The 22,731-nt window shown below is 54.7% G+C and overlaps 1 protein-coding gene across 1 annotated transcript in view; it reads left to right on the top strand.

The window, feature by feature from the left end:
* Positions 1 to 22,731, top strand: part of COL27A1 (collagen type XXVII alpha 1 chain) — a gene marked incomplete at both ends in the record, with an annotated part of 125,961 nt that overhangs the window by 44,337 nt on the left and 58,893 nt on the right. The window contains 9 exons of the mRNA XM_080709248.1: positions 189 to 242; positions 1,383 to 1,427; positions 7,498 to 7,551; positions 9,954 to 9,998; positions 16,346 to 16,399; positions 16,993 to 17,037; positions 20,185 to 20,238; positions 21,345 to 21,398; positions 22,116 to 22,169. Coding sequence (XP_080565374.1) covers positions 189 to 242; positions 1,383 to 1,427; positions 7,498 to 7,551; positions 9,954 to 9,998; positions 16,346 to 16,399; positions 16,993 to 17,037; positions 20,185 to 20,238; positions 21,345 to 21,398; positions 22,116 to 22,169 — 459 coding nt within the window. The remainder of the gene's footprint in view (positions 1 to 188; positions 243 to 1,382; positions 1,428 to 7,497; positions 7,552 to 9,953; positions 9,999 to 16,345; positions 16,400 to 16,992; positions 17,038 to 20,184; positions 20,239 to 21,344; positions 21,399 to 22,115; positions 22,170 to 22,731) is intronic.

The raw sequence follows: 22,731 nt of genomic DNA, 5'->3' as shown, positions 1-22,731 counted from the left end.
GGAAGCCAGCACCATGCAGTCCATGGGCATATACACTTGCCTCAAGGCCTGTATCATCGAGGATCGCCGGAGCCGCCACCGCTGCCAGCCCGGAGGAGCTAGCTGCCGGGGCAGGGAGGGCTGCAGAGGGCGGGCTGGTCCCTGCCGCACCCCTGCTCCACTGCTCTGACCCCCTTTCTCTTCCCCAGGGCTACATCGGACTCCCAGGACTCTTCGGCCTGCCGGGGTCCGATGGAGAGCGGGTGAGTTTGCTCCTTTGTTGACCATCCACCCCTGCCAGACACCGTGGGGAGCCTTGAGTCCGGCAGGTGCCCACTCAGAGGTCACAGGCCAGTCATCAGGAGCCTTCCAGGCGTAGGCGCCACATTGCAAAGGCAGGGATGTGCGACCTCATGACATCTGAGCCACTGAGTCAGCCCTGAGAGAGGGTGAGGGCAGGTGGGGAGCTGAGGCTGCTGGGGCCCGGGCAGCACAGGGACTCTCTCCAGGGCCTCCTCTCAGGGACTTTCAGCAAATGAGAAACAGGTGCACCTCAGTCTCCATCGCAGGTCTGCACACTGGTTGGTTGTCTGCTTTGTAAATAAAGTTTTATTGAGCGTGGCTGTGCTCAGCTGTACTGTCGTAGGTAGCAGCTTTCCCACCACAGAGGCACTGCTGAGGAGTTGCGACAGGGACCAGATGGCCCACAACCCCCAAAATATTCAGCCCTGACTTGGAAACTAAGTGCGTTCACTTGAAGCCAGGCCGGGTTGGGGGCAGGGCTGGAGACAGGAAGAACCGGCAGCTGCTTCAGTGTCTGAGGACAGGAGGGTGGTGGCTGCACCTGGGCGGGGGCAGGGGAGCCTGGGGTGGCGCCTGGTCTTGGGCTGGTGCATCAGCTCTGGGGAAAGTCTGGGTCTCACTTAAAGGTGGGCAGGGGTGTTGATATCCCCCACATCACCCTGTCCTTCTAGCCAAGTGATGCAGGTCAGGGGAGTCCAGGAGGTGGGGCAGGAGGCCCTGGGGCTGTGGACTCTGGATTTCCTCTCTACCCACTCCCAGCCTGAGCCCCTCACTTGAGAGTTCAGCTATAACCTTGTCAACACACTGGGTATGGGGAATCTTAGGGAGGCAGGAGAAGGAGCGGTTATTAAGCACATGTTGCATACCAGGGGCACTGGGTGCTGTCCTTAGATGTTTTCCTAGCTGAGGTCCATGCAGCCCCCAACCCTGTAGTGTACAAGGGCTGTGCATCCCATGTATGCGTAACTAATGCCACTGTGCACGTGGCACATCCCGCACGCCCTCTGTGATCTTCTGTGGCGGCTCCAGGGCTGGTGAGAACAACCCTGCCTGTCCCCGGCCAGAGTCTTGTCTGACCTTTCCCCTGTCTCTCTCCACAGGGCCTGCCTGGCGTTCCTGGGAAGAGGGGCAAGATGGGTAGGCCGGTAAAGATTTTCCGTGTCTATTACGCAGATTCTATGGGTGAACTCACGTCCCGCTGGCCATGCCGCGCCAGCCACTCTGCTCCTGGCCCGGCGCTTTCTGCTGCTGTCTGCGGGGCCTCCGCTTATGTTGAGTGTCTGGGCGGCGAGTCCCGCTGCTGGAACACCGAGCGGCCACGGCTGGCCGAGCTATGGGCTGCTCCACGGGGGCTTCTCTGCCAGAGCAGCGGTTCCTGGGTGCAGTCTGCGTCTGGGCTTTCTGTCTGGGGTGTTTGTGCCCGAGGCCTGCAGGGCTGGTGGACCTCGGCCAGGCTGGGGCTTGTGCTCCCCCTTGAAGGGCACTGGCCTTCTTTGTCGCTGCGGCACTTTTCAGGCTGGGCATCTATGTGTGGCTTCGATTCTCTGCTGCCACCCCTAGGTTATCCTCTGTTCTGAGTCTGCCATCGCTTGGTGGGTGGCAGGGACCCTGGCGAGGTCAGAACTGGAGCAGGAGCCTGGAGCATTTGGGGTGCTCCGTATGATGCTGCAGTTGGGGTGTGGTTGCCTGTTGCAGTATGTAGAACTGGCCGGGCCCGGGCTGGGAGGGTCTGCTTCTCCAGCAGGCGCCCTCGGGCAAGAAGGTTCCCCCACTCACTGACTCCCACAGAGTGCGGCTGTGTACCAGGCACTGGCCAGCAAGTTTCCACTCCCATGGGGCAGGCGGAGGGACAGATGATCACTGATAGGGAAACAGAAGATAGAGTGAACGGATATCGGACAGTGCAGAAGCTTCCCACGCTCTGGGGAAGTTCACCGGGGCCCTGTGCATGTGCGGTGCTCTGTCCCTGTGGGATTCTCTCGAGGGGCCTGGAAAGTGAGGCCGAGGATCCTTAGTTTCTAGACGAGGATACTGAGGCTCAGACTGGCAACGCTGTCTGTCCAGAAGCACTCTGAGGCATCCAGACTCTGCCTACAGCTGACAGCTCCTCCCTGCCTCCCGGCTCCTTGCCCTCGGCCCTCGCGAATCAGCCCTGAGCCCAGGATGCCAGTGTCCAACATGGCGGGGGGCAGCCTCTGTATCCAGGAAGTCTGTGTCTACATGGCGCCCTCAAGGGCCACAAAAATGCCCTGGAGCCTGGGCCAGTATCATGGCCTGCCATCTGCAAGGTTTGAGTGTCTGAGGGGCCATGACTTGGTGTGTTTGTCGGGGGGGGGGGTGGTATGTGTGTGTGTGTGTACCAGGCCCCACACTCGCTGAGTCCTTGTGGCTTTGTCTTCCCACAGCTGGAGGCCGCAGGGCCAGCCTCTGTTACCAGTGCTGCTGGCCTCTTCTGTGATTTCTCGGTGCTTTAAGCAGTAGTACCATCAGGAGCATGAGATGGATCCCTGTGTTGGGTCACAGCTGGCCTCATTTCTGGCCACGCCAGTGAAGGTTTTGCTGTCGTTGATTTTCTGCAGCAGGAGAAACCCAGGGCCCACACACGTGGTCTCCTCAGTATCTGATTTGGAAGGAGGATGTCTGAGGGTCTTTTGTCATGGGTGCTTAGAATGAGAGTGGAGGTCAAGGCATATCAAAGCTGTATGAACAGCCAAGCCTTTATGATGGCTTGGTCTAGCCTCTGTCAGACGGAAAAGCAGAAATATCCCAGAGAGAACAAGCAGTTTGCCCAAGGACACGGAAATTTGGGTCAGAGTTAGGGCTCAAACCCAGGACCTAGAACAGGTACTCTCCACATTACCCCTCTTCTCCTTGCTCACGTGTTCACCCTCCAAAAAGAAAGCTTTGTCTGCCTCTCTCATCCCCTCTTGCATTTCCTGCTAGAAAGAGAATATGTACTGGTTTGGAGGAGAGGTCCAGGCCACATGGCTTGCAGAGTGTGGCTGGGGATCCATCACAATAGAAGGCTGAGCCAGGCTCTGCCCAGGAGCCTGGGGACTAAGGAGTTACATCAGCCAGTCTCCTTGCCTCGTTCTCAGGGTCTGTCACTGGGCCTGCTGGGGCCTGGCAAGGCGGCTGCCACCATGGCTTTTCTCCTACTTAGTGAGTTGGACCAGAGCCTGAGGCCGGAGCTCCAGGGCCCAGGGCTGACTTGGGACATCGGGGACTTTCCCAAGGATAAAGGACAGGGCAGCACTTATGGGGTGCACTTTGGCCCTGAGCCCAGGCCTCTTTCCTTCCAATCCTCAGACTGTGGGGAGGAGGGGTCCATGGGAGACAGAAGGCCTGCATAGGCTAAGGCTCTTGGAATGGCCGTCCTGTGTGCTGAAGGTGTGCATTCTAGCGTCTGCCAGGAGCTGGAGCTGTCAATGGCTCTGGGGTGTTGATGATAACACTGCCTGACTGTGTCCTTGTTTTCTGAAGTGACACCTCACAGGATTTCCTAATGGACTTCAAAAGGTCAGGGTAAAAACATAGCACCATGAAGAAAGGGTGCGGGAACTTCAGGGCGTCTCTCCCTATCAGCGCAGTTGGAATACATGGCTTTTCTAGAAAAAAGTAAGGGCTACTTCAAGGACAGGAGGGAGAATGCCAGTTAGACTTATGTAGACATTTCCAGTCTTTGGCGAATTCCACCGTGTACTGAGGTCTTCAAGATCTTTCTACAGGCTCCTCCTAGAGGATGCTAATTATCCCACTGTTGGACCAACCCTAACTAGCTTAGTGATGGTGTATTGGAGTTTATCAGGGACTGGGTTATAAGTGCCTCAGGCCTCAGGGGAGGGCAGGGCTGGCTATTTTGCAGACCAGGGAGCTGAGCCTGAGAGGGGTTCACAGAATTTGTGTGCTCCCTGCCCCCTGCTCCCATCCCCACACTCTCTCCGGAGCCAGCAGTGTGGATGGACCCTGGCTGGAGGCGGGGGAGTGGAGGAGATGGCCTCCGGGGGCCTCCTCAGCCCTTGGCAGCCAGTGGAGGTGGCGACCAGAATTGTTACTATCCTTCCTTCTTTCTTGTGAGCTGTTGCAGCGAGGGGGGGGTACCGATTCTCCTGAGCTCTGCCCTGTCTCCTCTTGAGCCTGGTTCTGCTCAAAGGACGAGGCGTTCAGTTCCCAGAGGGGCCCAACCTGGGGAAGCAGAGAACCACGTGGCTGGGGCCCGGCGGGGAGCTGAGCTCATTCCTTGGGCTTCTGGCCAGCCTGCTGCAGCCTGTAGAGGAAGGGCTGGCGTGTGTGCCTGCGCAGCCAGGGGGCCAGAGGAGTAGACGGGCCACCCTCCAGCCGGGGCCACCTCTCTAAGACCCCAGGGTCCGAGCCTCTGGCCCTGGTGAGATGAGTGCATGGACAGCGTAGCCTCCCGGGCTTCAGTCTCCCAATTGGTACAATAGAGAGCCAGATGCCAGGAACATCTGGGTCCTTCCATCCCAATTAGAGATGAGTCTCAGCCCGGCTGAAGCTCTGTCCTTTCTCCAGCAGTCTGGGGATTACAAGTCCTGGATTCCTAGCAGCCTCTGTCTGTGGGGAGGGAGATAAAAGTGGGGATGGGTGGGTACCTTAGGTACCAGCAGTCACATCCTGCCTGCCTCTGGGAGCCTGAGTCCAGGATGTGCTGAGCCCCTGGAAAGCCACAGGACTGCTCCAATTTCCCTCTTTAGTCACCATGTCCTGTCATAGCTAAGAGAGCACAGGCAGGCAGGCTGCCTGGGCTTAAGTCCTGGTCTGCTATTCTATAGCTGTGTGACTTTGGACAAGTTCCTTAGCCTCTCTGGATCTGTGTCCTCATCTGTAGGATGGGGCCAATCATAGGTCTGTTGGGAGGCCACGCTCCTGGAGGACTCCTTCACATCATGGTTCTACCCTGTCTCTGCTCCTAGCTGACCTGCACCTTGCTGACCTAGTGACTCCCTTTGGGAGTTCAACTTGAGAGTCTGATAACAGTCCCTCTTTTGCTTCTTTCTGCCCCAGAGACCACTGCCTGCCATGCGCCCAAGTCTCGTCCTTACAGTGTCCCCAACTGCAGAACAGGATTGACTGAGGCGCAGAGAGGCCCCAGCAGCAGCAGGGCTGGTTCCAAGGCTGGAGAGGGTCCTTCAGCCAACCTGGAGCCACCTCTGAGTACAGAGCCCAGGCTTGTGGCCTGCCTGCTACTGCTGGGCCTGAATCCACTGGGCACAGCCGACAGGACGCCCCATGGGTGGCATCTCTGTGCCTAGAGGAAGAGTCACCCTCTCTCCAACCTTGCCGAGGGGTCAGGCCAAGCTGAAAGGATCCTTAGAGATCACAGCCCCACTGTGGCAGGTCTGAGGTCTGTGAGGGCCTGCCCTGGGGGATAGCCTGTCTAGGTCATCTCTAGATGCTGGACTCAGATGACAGCGTGGGGATGTCTCAGGTCCCGCCCCTGTGGGCATGTGGAGTCAGCAAGGTGCCCACCTTGATGGGATCCCTTGTCCCTTGAGGGATGCGCCCCTGCAGCCTCCAAAGGCCAGAGGCAGGAACCTAGCGCCTCCAGGAGGTGTCCCTGGAGACACAGCCCACCTGGCTGCTGTCTCCTGTCCCAGGAGGTGAGGCGGGTCCTTATTATAGTGGGGCAAAGAGGAACTAGACTGGGGAGCTGGGACATGGTAGCAGAGACTCCAAGGGTGTGGAAAGAGAAGGCTCCAGCAGGATCAGATGTGCCTCCGCAGAGACAGGCCTGCCCCTCATACCTCTGCCATTCCCCTCCGGCCGGGCACAACCTGGTGGCTTCTGCATGCCAAGCTCTGCCCCTCCACAGTGCACAGGATGGTCCCCAGAGGTGTGCGACCCAGGTTCAGCTCTGCCACAGACTTGCTTTACAACCTTGGCCTAGGTGCATTTCCTCTATGAACCTCAACTTCCTCATCTGTTAAATAGAAGTGACAGCCTTCCCCTCATGGTAAATGTCAAACACAGGGGCATTTTGCACATGGAGTCAAGGCTTGGCCCAATCTCATCAGCACGTCCTCCTCATCTTGGTGTCTGAGTGAAGCCAAGTCAGCCCCTGCCCTACTGCTCTAGGGGGCTTCCTGGCAGATGGGGGTTTGAAGGCAGGACCAGGGTCTAGATGCAAGCACACGCCATGCACGGTCTCTTTGCTTGGCCACTAGAGACTTGGCGCGGTTGGTGGGAGTTTTGTTTCTGGGATTGCTCTTCTGGGTTTAATCCACTCATTGGATTCCTTTAGCAGTATTAGAAACCAAAAGCACGATTATCCTCCAAGAGGGATCTTTACTGTCAGAACAACTCTATGTTCCCTTGGTCAGGAAAATATGTGCTTTGTTTCTTATTAAATTTCCCTGGCAAAACAATGGTTTGAATTCAGGGAGGGAGAGGACAGGTTTCCTCACACCCCAGGCGGGAGTACTCCTTCCTTTTGAAGTAGGATGGAGTTCTCCAGGCCCCGGAGGTGTCCTGTCCCTGCAGCTGCCGTATTTGCAGCTGTGTGGCTCCCCAGAGAGCATGGAGTGACTCCAGAGTGGGGTCAGAGAGGGGCTGAGTGCCAGACCTGCCTGGCCTCATGGCCCAACCTCTCTGAGCTGCTCAGACTCACCTGTGAAGGCCACACTGGTGCTTTTTTACCAGCATACCTCCTGTGACTCAGCCTCTTACCCTTTGAGCTGCCTTTTATCTGTAAAATAGGAATCAGGATTCCACGGGTGGCTTTTGAAGGGCATCCTACCATCACAGAAGATCTGAGCTGAGAAATGCCACTGGCATCTTCCTTTCTTGCACCAGTGGGGAAACTGAGGCCCACAGTCGGGGTGGGGGAGGATGCTTTCTCAGCCAGCCAGCCACTGGTCCAAGCTGACATCTGGCTTCCTCATCCCCAGCTTGTTTCTCCCCTCTCCACTGGGGCCAGGTCCCAGCCTGGGGGACTGGTATTTGTACCATGTGTTTCCAGAGACTCTGTAAAACAAGGAGAGGGCTGCCTGGCTGTGCCCCTCCCTGTGGCCTGTCCCTGGGAGGCTGTGTGTGTGGGTGTTTGTTGACGGCCAGGGGTGACCTCAGGGCTCACTGCCTCCCAGATCCCAGGAGTGAGACTGTTGACCCTGTCCTTGAGTCCATCCCCTGGGGGTGGATCAAAGCCACCTGCAGGTAGGAACACTGACCACAGATGTTTGTTCTCTCTCATTCCCTCAGGGATTCCCTGGAGACTTTGGGGAAAGAGGCCCCCCAGGACTCGATGGAAACCCTGTAAGTATTTCAAGTGTTTGGGAACAAAGAATTAGAGTGAACACATGGAAGATTTTAGGATCCTAAAATCTGGGGTCAGAGAGACCTGGGTTAAATCACAGCCTCGTGACCTACTTACTGGGTGCTCCTGGGCTGATTATGTGACTTCTCTGAACCTCACGCTTCGGTCTACTGTGGGTGCCCTACAACACCCCCTTAGGATAGTTCTAGCCCCCTGGGACCCTGAACTCAAACCCCCAGGTTGCACCCTGTCCCAGGGGCTTAAACAGGCACACGCTAGCCACCAGAGAGGCCCCGGCTGCCTTACGAAGCTTCAGAAATGTTTATGGCCACAGCGGCTTGGGAAAGCAACTTGGTTTGCAGGCCCTGTTTTGAGAGATGAACCGCACCCCAAGGCATCTCCACTGAAGGCGTGTTTATAGAGTTTGTAAATAATCCGAGGCCCGGGCTGTATCCTTGGAGAAGCCAGGTCAGCCTGCCCTGAGAGCTGAGTTTGCTTTTTCCCTCCGTCTGAGGCTCTAGGCCAGAAAAGGAGAACCCATCCATTCTTGGCCTGGTGGCATAGACCATGCCGAGTTCTCTGGAACACCTGCATGATCCCCATCTCTCCTCGGCTTTCTGCTTGAGCTGCTGTGCCCACCTGTGTCCTCTGCAGAGGATGCTGCTGGGCCTGTGACCAGCACCCGATTATGTGGATTGAGTTCCACCAATGCTCAGAGCCCTGCCCAGCCCGTCTCCCTGGGGGCTGGAGGCTGTGACCTCCAAGCCAGGTGCACCTGGGTTTGAGTCCTGCTGTACCACTTGCCATTGTGCAAGTTTGGACAAACCAGTGCACCTTTCTGAACCTCTGTTTTCTTACCTGCAGAATTCCTGCCACAGTGGACTGTTCTGAGGATAGAATGAGGTCAGGGAAGGGGCTCAGCCTGTCCCAAGTGTTCAGAGGACGGAGCTCCTAAAAATACTAATAACAGCAGGGCAGCCCCTGCCTGCAGTGAAGCCACAGTCACCTCCCTGTTCATTGCACAAAGCCCAGTGACCTCAGAGGGGAGATGGGGGGGGGGGCTGGAGACAGTCACACTGCACTTGGGATGAAGAAAGAGGTGAGGGGCCACTCAGGTGGAGGGAGAGCTCCCAGAAAGGTGTGGAGGGAAATTGGGCCCTTCCTCAACATCACATATGGTTCACCATTACTGTGTGGCTAGACAAGACCTTTCCAGGGGTTTCTTTGGGGAGGACAGGGTGTCATTCTCCTAGAGGAGCAGAATAAGGACCTGTCTAACCTCAGCTCTGTATGGGGTGCTGAGAGCCTGTGCCCCTTCACCGAGCCTCAGTTTCTCCTCCTCCTCCTCCTCCTCCTCCTCCTCCTCCTCCTCCTCCTCCTCCTCCTCCTCCTCCTCCTTCTTCTTCTTCTTCTTTTCTTTCTCTCTCTCTCTCTCTCTCTCTCTCTCTCTCTCTCTCTCTCTCTCTCGTGTGTACATGTGGTTTTGGGAATTGAACTCAAAGACATTCTACCTCTGAGCTACACCCCAGCTCAAGTACTGGGATTACACAAAGCACTGCCATGCCTGGCTGTTTTTCCTCATGTTAAAAGACAAGGCTGGTCTCACAGCACCCACTTTGTCTGTTTCCTTGCTTCCTGGTGGCTGTTGTGACATTCCTGGCTGGGCAGCTCCAGGATTACATGGTCAGAAGAGGAGGACGTTGGCAAGTCTCAGAGCTACTCAGTTTCCAGAGCCCCACTTTTCTTTCTTTCTTTCTTTCTTTCTTTCTTTCTTTCTTTCTTTCTTTCTTTCTCTCTTTCTTTCTTTCTTTCTCTCTTTCTTTCTTTCTTTCTTTCTTTCCTTCCTTCCTTCCTTCTTTCTCTCTCTCTTTCTTTCTTTCTTTCTTTCTTTCTTTCTTTCTTTCTTTCTTTCTTTCTTTCTTTCTTTCTTTCTTTCTTTCTTCGGGTCTGGGGATGGAACCCAGGGGCATTCGACCTCTGAGCTATACCCTCTGCCCTATTTTTTATTCTTGTTTTTTCTGGGTACTGGGGGTATAATCCAGGGGTGTTCTACCTTCTTTATTTTGAAGCAGGGTCTCACTGACAGCCTCAGCTACTACTTAGTGAGGCTCTTTGCAATTCAAGGCTGGTCTCTTTGCTATTTATTGGCACTGGGCCTTTGGCAAATTGCTTAAGCTTGAGAGCCCCAGTTTTTTCATCAATAAGTAAAGCGTCCCATGCCTTGTTATTATCCTGATCACACTAGATTTGGAAGTCCAGTCTCCCCCTTTTATAGATGCATAAAGCTGACGTCAGGCAGAGGGAGGAAGGGTCAACCCCAAAAGGTCTTCTGGTTCCCATGTGGAGGGAGGACCCCTGGAAGGGGCTTGGATGAGTCCTCACCTTGATTCTGTCTTTGCAGGGAGAGCTGGGCCTGCCAGGGCCCCCAGGAGTCCCCGGCCTCATTGTAAGTATGCAAAGCCTAGGGACTGGAGTGGGGGGAGAGAGGCCCAGGAAGGCTGGGGGAGCAGGAGGCCAAGGGAGGAAAGCTCTGCTATGTGACCTGAGATGGGTTGCCCACCTGCTCTGAGCCTGCTTCCTCATTAGTTAAATGAGGATGAGTGCTTGGAGCCCCAAGCCCTCAGTGTGCATCCACACACGCTACCTGTCTGTCGCTTTACCACGAGGCCTGGGCAGGTGGTGCCAGCCATTCAGCAGGTGAGGAACTTCAGTTCAGAGGGAAGGACTGGCTGGCAGAGGAGCGGAGTTCTTCACCCTTTTTCTCAGAGCCCTGATGCTGGAGCCAGGCCACCTGGGTTCAAGTCATGGCTCTGCTACATCCTGGCTGTGTGACCTGGGCCAAGCCACTGACCCTCTCTGAGCCTTATTTTGCTCATCTGTGAAGATGAAAATAGAGTTCTCTTGGATACTGGGTTGTGAGGATTTACTGAGGCACGGCGTGTGTGGTGCTTGGCATGGTCTGTCTCAGGGAGCACTTGATTGGGAGGAAATATGTATTGGTTATAGTGATTTCCTCAGGAAATGCCCAGGACTGAGGGAGGCCTGATTACAGGGAGCTGAGAGGCGATGGGGCCTCTGACCTCATCCAGCTCCGTGCCTGGGGAGCAATTCTGCCAGCCCACCCAGGGCTTGGTGCTGGGCCCTGGGCACGGGGTCTCAGCCCTGGGCCCTGCCCCCGGGTCTTGGAGAGGCCAGAGCCTAGACATGTTTCTCACTGTCCCCTGGAATTTGCATCCCCTTTGCGCTGTCCTCCGGGTCATCCTTATGGGGTTTGAGTGTGGGAGGGGGTTGGGGGACACAGGTAGGCTGTTCCCAGCTCTACAGAGGACAGCTTTGCTACTCCAGAAACTGTGCCAAGATATTCTGCTGAGAGGGAGGCTGAAGGCTGGTCCTGGGCAGTGGCCCCGAGGCTCCCAGGACAGTTCGACCTGCACCCAGGTCCTGGGCTCATCAGCAACTGACCCAGTGAGCCTCAGCCACCAGCTTCCTTCCTAGGGCCTCAGAGGCGCCTCGGTGAAATGGGACCATCGTCTTTACTCATGTTGAACCACAGATGTGCCTGGTCCAGTCCATCCCAGTGACTGAGAGGCCTGGAACCAGACATTTCAAACCCCATCCCCACCACTCACCCAACTGCAATCTGAAGCCAGGTGTGGCGCATACCTATAATCCCAGTACTTGGGATGCTGAGATAGGAGGATCACAGGCTCCAGGCCAGCCTCAGCCATTTAATGAGACCCTCTGCAACTTAGGGAGACCCTGTTTCAAAATAAATAAAAAAGGCTGGGGCTGTAGCTCAGAGGTAGATTACCTCTGGGTTCAATCCCCAGTATCAAAAAAAAAAAAAAGAAAGTAGAAAAAGAAACCTCTCAAGCTTCTTAACCTCCCTGGGCTAATTTCTTTCAGGGTAAATGGGGATGATATTACTGCGTAGCTTGCAGGGTTGCTGTAGGGATTTAAATAAACTAATACATATGATGCACATTGTTCATAGGCAGCACTCAGGGAGTATCACTTATAATAATAGCTATTGCTATTGCTGTGTACATGCTCAGTTGTACACACAGTGCTCTGTACCTGGTGGCAGTTGGATTGATGAACTGAGAAAGATTTCCAGGTCCCACTGGAACTTAGAGGGAGAGGGTGCTTCAGTTGATTAGTGATGTCTGCCTGGGCTGGGGCTCGGGAAGTGTTACCATGTGAGTCACACCCTTGCTGTCGTCCTGGATGTCCATTCAGGGGGACTTTGTAGGGCACCTTTCTTGGCCAGAGTTGCTGACCTAGATGTTTTGGAAAACAACATCTGCCATGAGAGTTAGAGAACTTTCTGGAAGTCTTAGAGTCTAATTCCTTCTAAGGCCAGCAGGAATCCCTTCTGGAGCATGTTGGTCATATGGTCATTAAACTCCCATGGAGCACCTCTGGTGTTAGACGCTCCCTCCCTGCCTTCCCTGGGACCCGGCCATCTTAACAGAGCCCTCATTGTTCGGCGTTTTCCTGTCTTGGGCCCAGGTCGTCCTCGCCATCCCAGGAGAGGCAGCTCCAGGGTAAGAGGGTCATCCTCTCTCCTTTCCGAGGTGTCTTATTCAGGCCAAACAATCCTGGTCCCCAAGCTTTTCCAAAGGAATGTTTACATATCCTGGCTGTCATGTTTGGCACCGTTCCTACTGGTCATTGTCCCAGTGTCTACTAGGTTGGGTCAGAATAGTGCTTGGCTGAGTAAACGTGGATCCTGAGGCCTGAGGCTGTGCCGTCCCAGCCGGCTCATCTCACCTCTGCTCTCCATAATTAAGGTTGCCAGATAAAATATGAGGCTCTCTGTTACATTTGAATGTGAGAGGCAATACTTAGGACACATTTATACTAAAATACCATTCATTGTTTATCTGACATTCAAATGTAACTGGGTATACTGTCTTTTTAATGTCTAACCTGGAACTTGGAAACCCTATTCGCTTGCTCTCCTCCTTTTTTTATTTTTCTCCTCCTCCTCCTCCTTCTTCTTTTTCCTTCTCCTCCTCCTCCTTCTTCTTTTTTCTTCTTCTCCTCCTCCTTCTCATCTTCCTTCTCCTTTTTGTTCTTTCTCTTTCTCTTTCTCTCTCTCCCCCTCCCTCCCTCTTTCCTTTCTCCTTTCCCCCTTTCTGGCACTGGGAATTAAACCCAGGGACATTCTACCTCCAAGCTATATCCTCAGCCCTATTTTATTTTTTATTTTGAAATAAAAATAGGTCTCGTTAAGCAGTTGAGGGCCTCGCAAAGTCGCTGAGGCTGGCCTCAAGCCTGCAATTCTCTTGTGTCTGCCTCCGACTACTGAGATTGCAGGCATACACCACGACTCCCTGCTGACTGTGTCTCTTAGCAGAATCCCACTTGCCAGATGGGAAAACTGAGGCCCTCGGCCAAGGTCACACCCAAGGCAGGAGAGGACGAGGTGTGATTGGAGGCCATGGCCCCCATTCCTGGTCTAGGGCGTTCTTCTTCCTGCTCCTTCGCCAGGGCCGAGCTGGGATGGATGGAGCTTGGGACATTCCACCGTTTTTTAAACCTTGTGCTTGCTGCACAAAGTCACATTGCAAAGAGCTGACCCACCCCACCTGTGGTGTCTCGCCGCCTGTTCCCTTCTCTGCCAGGCCACAGTCAGGCTCTGTTCCCGTTTTTAGGTTTTCTTTGCCGCCAAAGTGAAGTTCCTTTTGTCCTGGCCCCTGGGAGTCACAGGGCTGGACCAGAGCCCGCTGAGCCACCGCCGCGCCTCCAGCGCGTGCTTCCTCTTCCCCTGGAATTGTGGGAAGAGGAGTTTCTGTAACTGGGGGGAAATTTGCCTCCTCGAAGAGTTGGGAAGAAAAGGAATTTTCTACCGAGGAGTTAGAGGGGAAGTGAGTCACCTCTGGTCTCCCAGAGGATGTGGGGTTTTTTGCTGAGCAAATGGGAATTCCACATATCGATAATCATGTTAGTGGTGATTCGAATTGATTCAGTGCCTCTGTCTAGTCAGCTGAAACCGTTTGCCTCTGTCTGAAGCCCGGCCTCCTGTCCCCAGGGTCCCTGTGGCCGGGAGGAAGGGCGCAGAGGACATGCTGACATTTGCTGAGCGCCTGTCTGCTCCCTGTGCACTTGACACGGGTCAGGCCCAGGCGGCCTCCCGATGCCCGAGGTCACCAGCTAGAGACTGGCTGTGGCGGGCTTGTAACCCAGGTGTGAATGTCCCCAGTCCCAATGGGCCCTATTGGCCCCAGGTAGTCTCCGGGTTGAGGGTACCCAGAGTGACCCCTTTCAGTAACTAACTCCCTTGGCTGGCCACAGGAGAGCCACTTGATTCCAGAGTCTATTCCACAAAGACAATTTCTGTCTTTTTTGAATTCAGAGCAACACAGAAGAAATTTGGCTTCTTTCATTTAATGAAATCCAAAGAAAATGTGATCTGGACAAAAACCCAGTGTGTGGGGACAGGGGCTGGTCCACTCCATTTCCTCACTAACCGACCCTCCGCCGTTGTTTCTATGTCTATAAAGCCATCCAGGAGCCCTCTAGGCCACGTTTACGGTGCCTGGCCCTGCGCTAAGTATCAGATTCTCCTAATAGCCCTGCATTTTGAGGTGTAGGACTGAGGCTCAGAGAGGGCGAGGCACCCGCCTGAGCTCACACAACTGGTAAGCTGACCCGACCTGCCTCCGGCTCCGTGAGACCTCTCTGCCCAATAGACAGCTGATGCCTGGGGGCATGTTGTCTGGGGCTGCTCTGGTATGAGAAAAGGTGCTTAGTGGGACTGCATAGAAGCCAGGACTGGCCACAGCGCCCCACCTGCCTGCCCTGCTCAGGTCTTCTGGAGGGAGGCATGTCCGCCATGTTCTGTTAAAGAAAGGCTGGTTCCTCTTGGGCCATTCTTTAAGCTACATTTATTGTGCAGCTCCTGTGACCACACTCCAAGCTCACAGAGGTAATGTCCCAGACCAGGCACCTGACCTCAGACTGGTGGTGGGGTCCATGGTGGTCCTAGAGGCCCAGGCATAGAGGTCAGTCATGGCGGGGTGCTGCAAGTGAATGCATAAGGCTCCAGACCTGACCGCAGTTGCCACCCAGCCTCTGGATCTGGGAAATGTTGTTGGCCCTGGGGACAGGGGAGCATTGTGGACACTAAGAAGAGACCACAGGTGGAATCAGGGTCAGAAGGCAGGAAGGCAAGATGCTTGGGAGGGAGCGTGCAGGGCCCTGACCTCATGTCACTTTAAGGGCATCCAGGCACCCCAGATTCTCCCAGGCAAACTTCATCAGAGTCACCAGCCCAGCCAGGGCAGTGAGCTGGGCCCGTGGGCTCTGGTCTTGTCTCGGCCCCTTATCCTCACTCAGCCTGGGCAGGTGGCTTTTCCTCCCTCCTGGCCCCAGTCTTCTCACTTGTTAGAACGGGTCTTGCTGGTGCTGGTGGCTTACAGTGGCCCCAGTTCTGGGCAGGCATCTGAGCCATAGCACCGACCCTGGCTTGATGGCTCAAGGTGGCAATTAGTGTCACTGATGAGGGCATGGCACAGCTGCCCGTAACTGGCACACCGTAGGGGCCTGTCAGCGGCCACAGATGCGGTTGGTGATGGTTGTGGGGTGGGGTGTCTTGAGACAAAAGGCAAAGTGTGTGGCTTGGGGTCTGGGAGCCTCGGAATGGTAGAGATAAAAACCCAACTAAGGTTCCTTCTTGTGGGTATGTGACATTCCATGTCCCTACCAGCCACCCTGATGGGTGGCTTGGGCACCGCAGACACTTGCTCTGCCAGCTGTCCTCAGACTAGGCCTGGGGTTTCTTCTGTCCCTCTCCCTGCTTTTATGTGACAGTATGGGGGTCCTGCTCACACAGGAGAACCCACCCTATGCAAGCTGTTACTGCCCCATTTGTGCCCCACAGCCATAGATTTCTTCCCCCTTGGGGCTGGATGCCCACACTGGGGCCCAGCTCCCTGCGTTTATTGCACGGTCAAGGGAGCTCTGGTTGGCCACCTTCATCCAGGAACATGGGGATGGGGCCACCATAGGGCTGCAAAAATGTGACTCTGAAGGGCTAGCTTCTCCTCCTCCCACAACAGTGATTTGGCTTCTCCTCATCCTCATCCTCTCCAAAGATGACTTCAGAACTCCTTAGAAGCCTGGCAACAACTGCCTGGCGTGGATCCAGGCTCTGCTCTGGCTCAGAGACATTGCTCAAGTCCTCAGTCTATAAAAGGGGCATAGGAGTAGAACTGGTCTTTAAGGGCTATCACAAGGAGTAACTGAGGGTCCCTGCACAGTCTTATCCAACCCAAAGCTGGCTCCCAGCCTGCAGTCCAGGTCGGCCAGCCACTATCAGCAGCCCACTGGGGCCATGACCAGTGCCGGGACACAGGGATTGGAAGTCCTTCTTGTTGCCCTGCTGAAGAGATGACTGGGCCTCCAGGGACCAGGAAGGGCGCCCCCATCACTTAGCCAGAGGAACCTAAACTCTGGCATATGCATTTTTTAAAATCTTGCAGCAGCTTGATGTGTGTGTGTGTGTGTATGGAGGGGGCATTGTCCCAATTTTATAGAGAGGGAAACTGAGGCCTGAGGAAGTCAAATGAAAGGCCCCAATTCCTGCAGCTGGTGGGGAGAGAATCACCAGTAAGTATCTGAAGAGACGTGCTGGCAGGCGAGGTGAGCCCTGCGACATGGACTTGGAGAAGGAGCCATGTGGAATCTACTCCAGCACTTAGGTGGAAATACACAGAATGAGGATCGATGGGACTCGAGACCCCAGCCCCAGGGCCGCCTCTCATGGCCTCTTCTCTCTCTTCCCAGGGTGACATGGGAGCATTGGGTCCAATCGGCTACCCGGGACCCAAGGGCGTGAAGGTAAGCAAGCCTCCCCCCATCCCCGTCAGGCCCTGTTGCACCCCTAGAGGAGGGCACCCTCGGATGGGGCTGGCGGGAGGAGAGGAGGCCCTGAGGATGATAGACTGAAACTCAGACCATCAGGAACGCTGTTCCTCTCTGGCCTGAGGGCCGGCTGTCATCAGTATGTCATTTAGGCCAGGCCACTTTATTGGACTGGTCCCTGGGCTCAGTGTGAGCCTGGCATGGTCCTGGGCCTTGGGGCTCTGAAAGTCCTGGTGGGGGTCATTGCCAGGGCCATAGAAACCATTGTGGCGATCTGGGTTCCCTCAGAAAGGGGAGGGCATGCGGGAGACTACTGGCCTGCAGGGACCACACTGGGGACAGCTGGTTATGGCCCCTTTCCTTCCTGGTTTACCCCCAGGGTGGTTGTTTACCAGTTAACTGCTTCTCCCAGAACCTCATGCCACACCTTGCCCAGCCAGATGAGAGTCAGTGTGCCCCCTATTACAACCAGGAACACTGAGCTCTGGGGTGGGGATCTAGTCCAGCCAGGGCACCTAACCTCTGCAGTGTGGAGCCTCCCTCACGGCCCAGGGCCCTTTGTCTTGCAGGGACTGATGGGCAGCATGGGGGAGCCCGGACTGAAAGGTGATAAGGTGATCGGAACGCTCCCTTCTTGCACCGTGGGTTATGTGCATGCCGCCCCTCTCCGCCTGGAGGCTGCCGCCGATGTCCCGCCAGGTCCACTCCCCGCGCTCCTGCCTTCCTTCTACCCCCTCAATCTCTGCTCCCTGCTTCTTCTGGCCCCTCTGGGCAGGGCTCAGGTAGACTCCTGGGAGCCCACAGACCTTGACAGATAGGCATAGGTTGGGGTAAGTCAAGGCAGGTCTCTGATTCCAGAGAGCAGAGCTGGGGATGTGGTGAACACATAAATGAGTCCACATAACTTGTCCCAGCATAGACCTGGAAACCCATCTCCCTCTGAGATGCCTGGGGAAACAGGTAGACTGCTGAGCCCTGAGCTGCTTCACCAACTGCTATGGACTTGCAACTGTCCTCTGTACAAATCTGCTGCAAGACTCTCACCCTGTGCTAAAGCAGAGCTGGGGGATAGGTCCTGGGGTCAGATAGGGGGTAGCACTTGGCCTGGGTCATGCTGCAATGGAGTGACAGGCACTGGAGGAGGAAGTGATCCATACTGGCTTCATGACAGGTTGCTCTTGCACCTGTCTTTAAATAACTCTGTGGCTGTTTCAGTCAACATTCTCACTGATATAATCCAAAACAATTGGTCACACAACTTAGAGGAAGGAAGACTTATTTGCTCACAGTTCTGGAGATTTCAGAGGTTTAGTCCATGTCAGGCTGGGTCTGTAGAACTCAGGACATGGTGATAGAAAGCAGAGAGAGGGAGGAAGCAGGGGCTCTGCCCTTACATCATGAAGTGCAGAGAAAGAGAGCAAACAGACAAGAGGATTCAAAGACATAAGCACAATCCCTAAGACCACGTGGCTAGGAAAGGAAGTTGGGGGATAAGAGCCTATAGACCCATTTCCTCCAGCCACACCCACCTGCCTAGTTGCCACCCAGTGAGTCCATTACTATTGATTTATCTACTGATAAGATTACAACTGGCATGACATAATCATATCAACTCTGAGCATCAATACATTAACTCTTCAGGAGACATTCTATATCTAATCATAAAAACATCCCTGTACCTGACACAGGAATGGGTGATATACAAGACACCTCCATCTGTATCGGCCCCTCCCTCCTCCAACACCCTATGATAGGTCACATAGCCAATAACTTGAGGATCAGGATTCACACCTGGCATCTGGCTCCAGACATTTCCACCATCCAGCAGAACCGAGGATTGGCGGTCCAAGTGGATAAGGCTCTGGGAATTCACTTCCTCTGGGACCTACATGTCACAGCTGGGAACACTGAGACCCAAAGAGAGGAAGAGATTCATTAAAGGAAATACTGTGCTCTGCTGAGGAGCCAATCCAGGCTCCCAGACCCACCAAAAATTGGAATTTTGGGGCCAAACAGACACATGCAGATTGTTTTATTCACCCGTATTCAGGGAGCCAGCCCTGTGCCCTGCAGACCCCAGCTCTTTCCCTGCCTGTTCTACCTCTACCCCCGCACTCCACCACCTGGCTCTGACGGCCTGCTGAGCCCCTCTTCCTGCCTCCCTCTCCTAACTACCTGTGTATCCTGAGGTTTTGCTGTAAAAAAGTTGACATGGTCAAGGGAGAAAGGAAGTTGGGGGATAAGAGCTTAGAAATCTTATAAGCTCTTCTTCAGAGCAGCTTGCGGACCTGGGAATAAAAATGTTCCAGAGAGTAGCTGGGCCACTGGCAGCTGCTGGGACATTTAGGCATGTGAAGCTCCAGGAAGAAACGGAAAAAGGAGGAAATGATTTCTGTGCTAATAGTTTTTAGAAAAATGGGATAAGTCTTTGCGGGGCAGGGGGTCTCGTTTGAGTCTCTTTGGTGGGAGGGGTCTGAATCTTGTGTTCTGATCAATCATAGGCATGTCCCTACCCCTGACCCTCCTCGGGAAGGGAAGGGCCACCCTCATCTTCCATGGACACTCCTGTCCCAACCCCAGTGTTTCCATGACCCAGCCTGGCTTCGGGCCCGCTTACAACCTCTTGGCTTCCTCTCCAGCTTGGAGGCACATTCTGGAACCACGGCCCTGCTGGGCCAGCTCTCTCCAGACCCATCGTCCTAATTTCCAGATGCCTTTTAAACTTTCCTTTTCTCTTATTTTAATTTTTTTTTACTCCCTCACTCCTCCTTTGGACACTAAAAAAAAAAAAAAAATGTTCCTCAGTTCTCAAAACTCCAGGGTGTTGTACAGGATTTTTCAAATTGGAAAAACCAAAGTAAATCCAAAAAAATAATATTCTTTTTCCAATTCTGGCATTTGCTCAGCAGAGGAAGTTCTTCTGCTGGGTCCCGGCCTTCGCTGTAAAATGTGGGTTTTTTTGTTTTGTTTTTTAAGATTCTCCCTGTTCTTCCTGGATTTTCTTCCCATTCTTCCCTCTGCTCCCAGGGATGGAAATGTTCTCTGAGTGTGGGGCCTGTGAGCTGTGGGTGATGCCCATCATGGAGGGCTGGGAACTGGGAGGGCTGTGTGAGTGGGTTCCAACCCTAAGAGGAAGGATCTTTCTAAGAGGAAAATGATGGCTCATTTTCCAGAACATGGCTGGACCAAGGAGGGAAAGATGGAGGCCTCCCACCGGCAGAATCACCACGCCTGGGCCTTCCAGTGTCTTAGAAAAGAAACACCTAGACCTAAGTCAGGACCAGTTTACTCGCTGTTTACATATAGTCTTAATAAGCCGGGCGATCTGCTTTCTCACGCATTAACTGATTAAAAGCAGCTAATTAGAAGTAGGCTGGAGTGGTTGTTGGCACAGAAGGAAGATGGGACAGCTCACAGCCTGGTGGGGAAAAGTGCCAGGCAGCAGGCATGGGCGCTCAGAAGCCATGGCGGTGGGGGCAGGCACGGCCTTTGCCCCTGTGTGACACACAGCTGCTGACAAAGAAAAGGTCGAAGGCTCTAGAAGCGGTTCCTTTGCTCTGCAAATGTAGGTCCTCTGAGAAGGGCCAGGTGACCCTGGGCGCCCGGCCGCTGTCGGTGGCATGTCCAGCTCCTGACAGCTGCAGGCAGGTCCCCACCAGGTGGCTGCTGACCAAGGCTGCCCCTCACCAGGGGCCCGGCCATGGGGGGCTTTGGGGTCTGCGTGGCCCCCCTTATAATCTTCTTTGCTGGTGTGTACTTAGGGCGAGCAAGGGGTCCCAGGTGTGTTGGGAGATCCCGGCTTCCAAGGAGACAAGGTAATTGCATCAAATGCTCCCCTCCCACCCCCGCCCCAGGCCTGGCTGACTTCCCAGGCCCCATGTGGGCCAAGACCCACCTGCGAGATGGCTTTATTCCAGACAAACCTGTCTTCTCCCTCCCACCCACCTGCTTGTCATCTTCTCTTCCCTGGATTGCACAGCTCTTTCCAGACCCCCGGTCTCCTCCCCTCCAGACCATCTTCCTCACTGTCCCTTTATGTGCCCCTGAGGGCACAGCTATGCTTTGTGCTCATACACCATCCATGGCTCCCTACTGCTCCCAGAGGGAAGTCCTGGCTCCCCACACAGGACCCCAGGGAGCAGGTCCCTCTGACACTCTCCTGCCCCTGGCCCCATGGCCCTACACTCTGAGCCTGCTGGGCCTCAGGCCTTTTGCCCACACTTCCTGCCCAAAGGGCATTTGCTCTGCCTGCTCACCATCACAGTATCTCGCCAGCATCTTTTTCCCCTGGGACTGGAGACCTGTGCTCAGCCCCCTTCCAGACAGCAAGTTCCCTAAGGACAGGGCCGCAGCCTGCCCTGGCGGCTCTGCTCAGGGTCCTGCCCATAACTGTTAATATTTAGGACAAGTAGGAGGGAGGGCGGGGGGAAGGGGGGACCTGGCCTCACTGATGATTGAAGAGGGGGAGGAGCCGGGGTGGCCTTGACTTCCAGAGGCCAGCCGCGGCCTGCTGAGACCGGCTCCTCTTATCTGTGTCCCACACCGTGTGGCCACATCTGGACCTTTCCCAGCCCGTCCACCCGGCCAGATGTTGGCCAGCTCCCCCTCTTCCGCCCTCCCTCCTGCCTGTCCTGTCCTGACCCAGCCTCCGTGGCTCTGGGCTGTGACCACACAGGCCTGCTGGGTCCTGGTCTCCAGACTTCCGCAGGTCTAAAGAGCAGGGCTTGCTGGGCCCAGGGTACCGGTGAGGACAGGGGTGGGCCCAGCCTCCAGGTGTGTAGGCAGGGGGAAAGGTACTTCTGCGTCTCAGAAGTGGGCCTCCTTCAGCCTCGGGCTGGCAGAAGGCCAAGCAGCTGTTCACCAGCATCTCTGTTCTCCACTAATTTCTCCACTAACCCTGGCCTAACCCGTGTCTTTCCAGGGGAGCCAGGGGCTGCCAGGGTTCCCGGGCGCACGGGGGAAGCCAGGCCCTCTGGTGAGTAACTTCTTCCCCGACACTTTGAATCTTGGATTTTGTCCTTAGGAAACTGAGTCTCCAACTTGTCACTGGATGTGGCTGGTGAGGCCTTCACATCAGGGAATTCTTTCCCTCCTGCAGAAACTGGGCAAGAATGGTCATGTGTCCATTGTCCAGACGTGGACACGGAGGCACAGAGGGGTGGCCATCATGCTTCCTTCACTGAGAGGCTCTGGTGGAAATCAGGCTCCTGAGCCTGTGAAAAACAGTAAAGTCATAATAGCAGTAGGTACCGTTTATTAGGTGTTTATAGCTTCCCGAAGTGGAAGGTGCTGGAACAAAACAGAGATGCATAAAAGAATTCAAATTTGCCACTGCCTCTTCCTATTCATTTACTTAAAGGAGGTATATTTGCAGGTGGGGACACTGAGTAATTTTTTTTTTTTTCTGGAAAAGGGCAGTAAGTCAAATAGGTTTAGGAACCTCTGCATCACCCCTATTGTGACTGTGTTTCTTTGAGAGCCTAGGAGGCAGGGAATTTTTATTGTTCCCATTTTATAGATGGAGAAACTAAATTTCTAAAGAACTAAGTGAGTTCCTTGGGGTCCCCTGGCTAATAAGAAGTGTCAAGGGTGCCTGTGAGCCGCCTGGGCAGTTTTTATTCATCGACTCCATAGACTGACAGGGCAGTGGTGAGAGGGGATTGTGCTCACCCCCCTGCCCATCTCTTCGCAGGGCAGAGCTGGAGACAAAGGCTCCCTTGGATTTCCTGGGCCCCCTGGACCTGAGGTATGTGATGCCCCATTTCTCTGTCTGACTGCGGCTGGGACTGGGTGTGGTCCTTGGTAAACTGAGGCCCTGGGGCAGGGAGGGGCTTGCCCGAGGTCACACAGCCAATGAGAGCTGAGGCTGAGCATAGAAAGCCCTAGATCAGCAACCTCTCTATTCTCACCTTTGCCTGCTCATTTTATACCCAGGGGCTCTCAAAACAGGGACGAAGAGCGGGTCCTTGGGTCCTCCCCTGCCCTGTGGCCTCCCTGGTTCAGTGTCAGGAAAGCCCTTTGGGCTGCCATTTTCCACCCAAAAACCCTCTCTGCACCCTGGACCTTTCCTCACCCCAAGCCAGAGCTCCCAACTGCAGGGAACAAGAAAGAAATACTAAACTCTGGTTTTTGGTTTTGTTTTGTTTGGTACTGGAGATTAGATCCACGTGTATTCTACCCCTGAGCTATCCCCCCCCCCAACCTGATTTTATTTCTTATTTGGAAACAAGGTCTCACTAAATTGCTGAAGGCCTCGCCAAGTTGCTGAGGCTGGTTTTGAACCTGGGATTCTCCTGTCTCAGCCTCCC

The sequence above is a fragment of the Muscardinus avellanarius genome (assembly GCF_963383645.1).
Source record: "Muscardinus avellanarius genome assembly, chromosome: 13".
NCBI classification, from domain to species: Eukaryota; Metazoa; Chordata; class Mammalia; order Rodentia; family Gliridae; genus Muscardinus; species Muscardinus avellanarius.
Note: the sequence above shows the minus strand (reverse complement) of the source record. Positions and strands in the feature narration are given on the sequence as shown.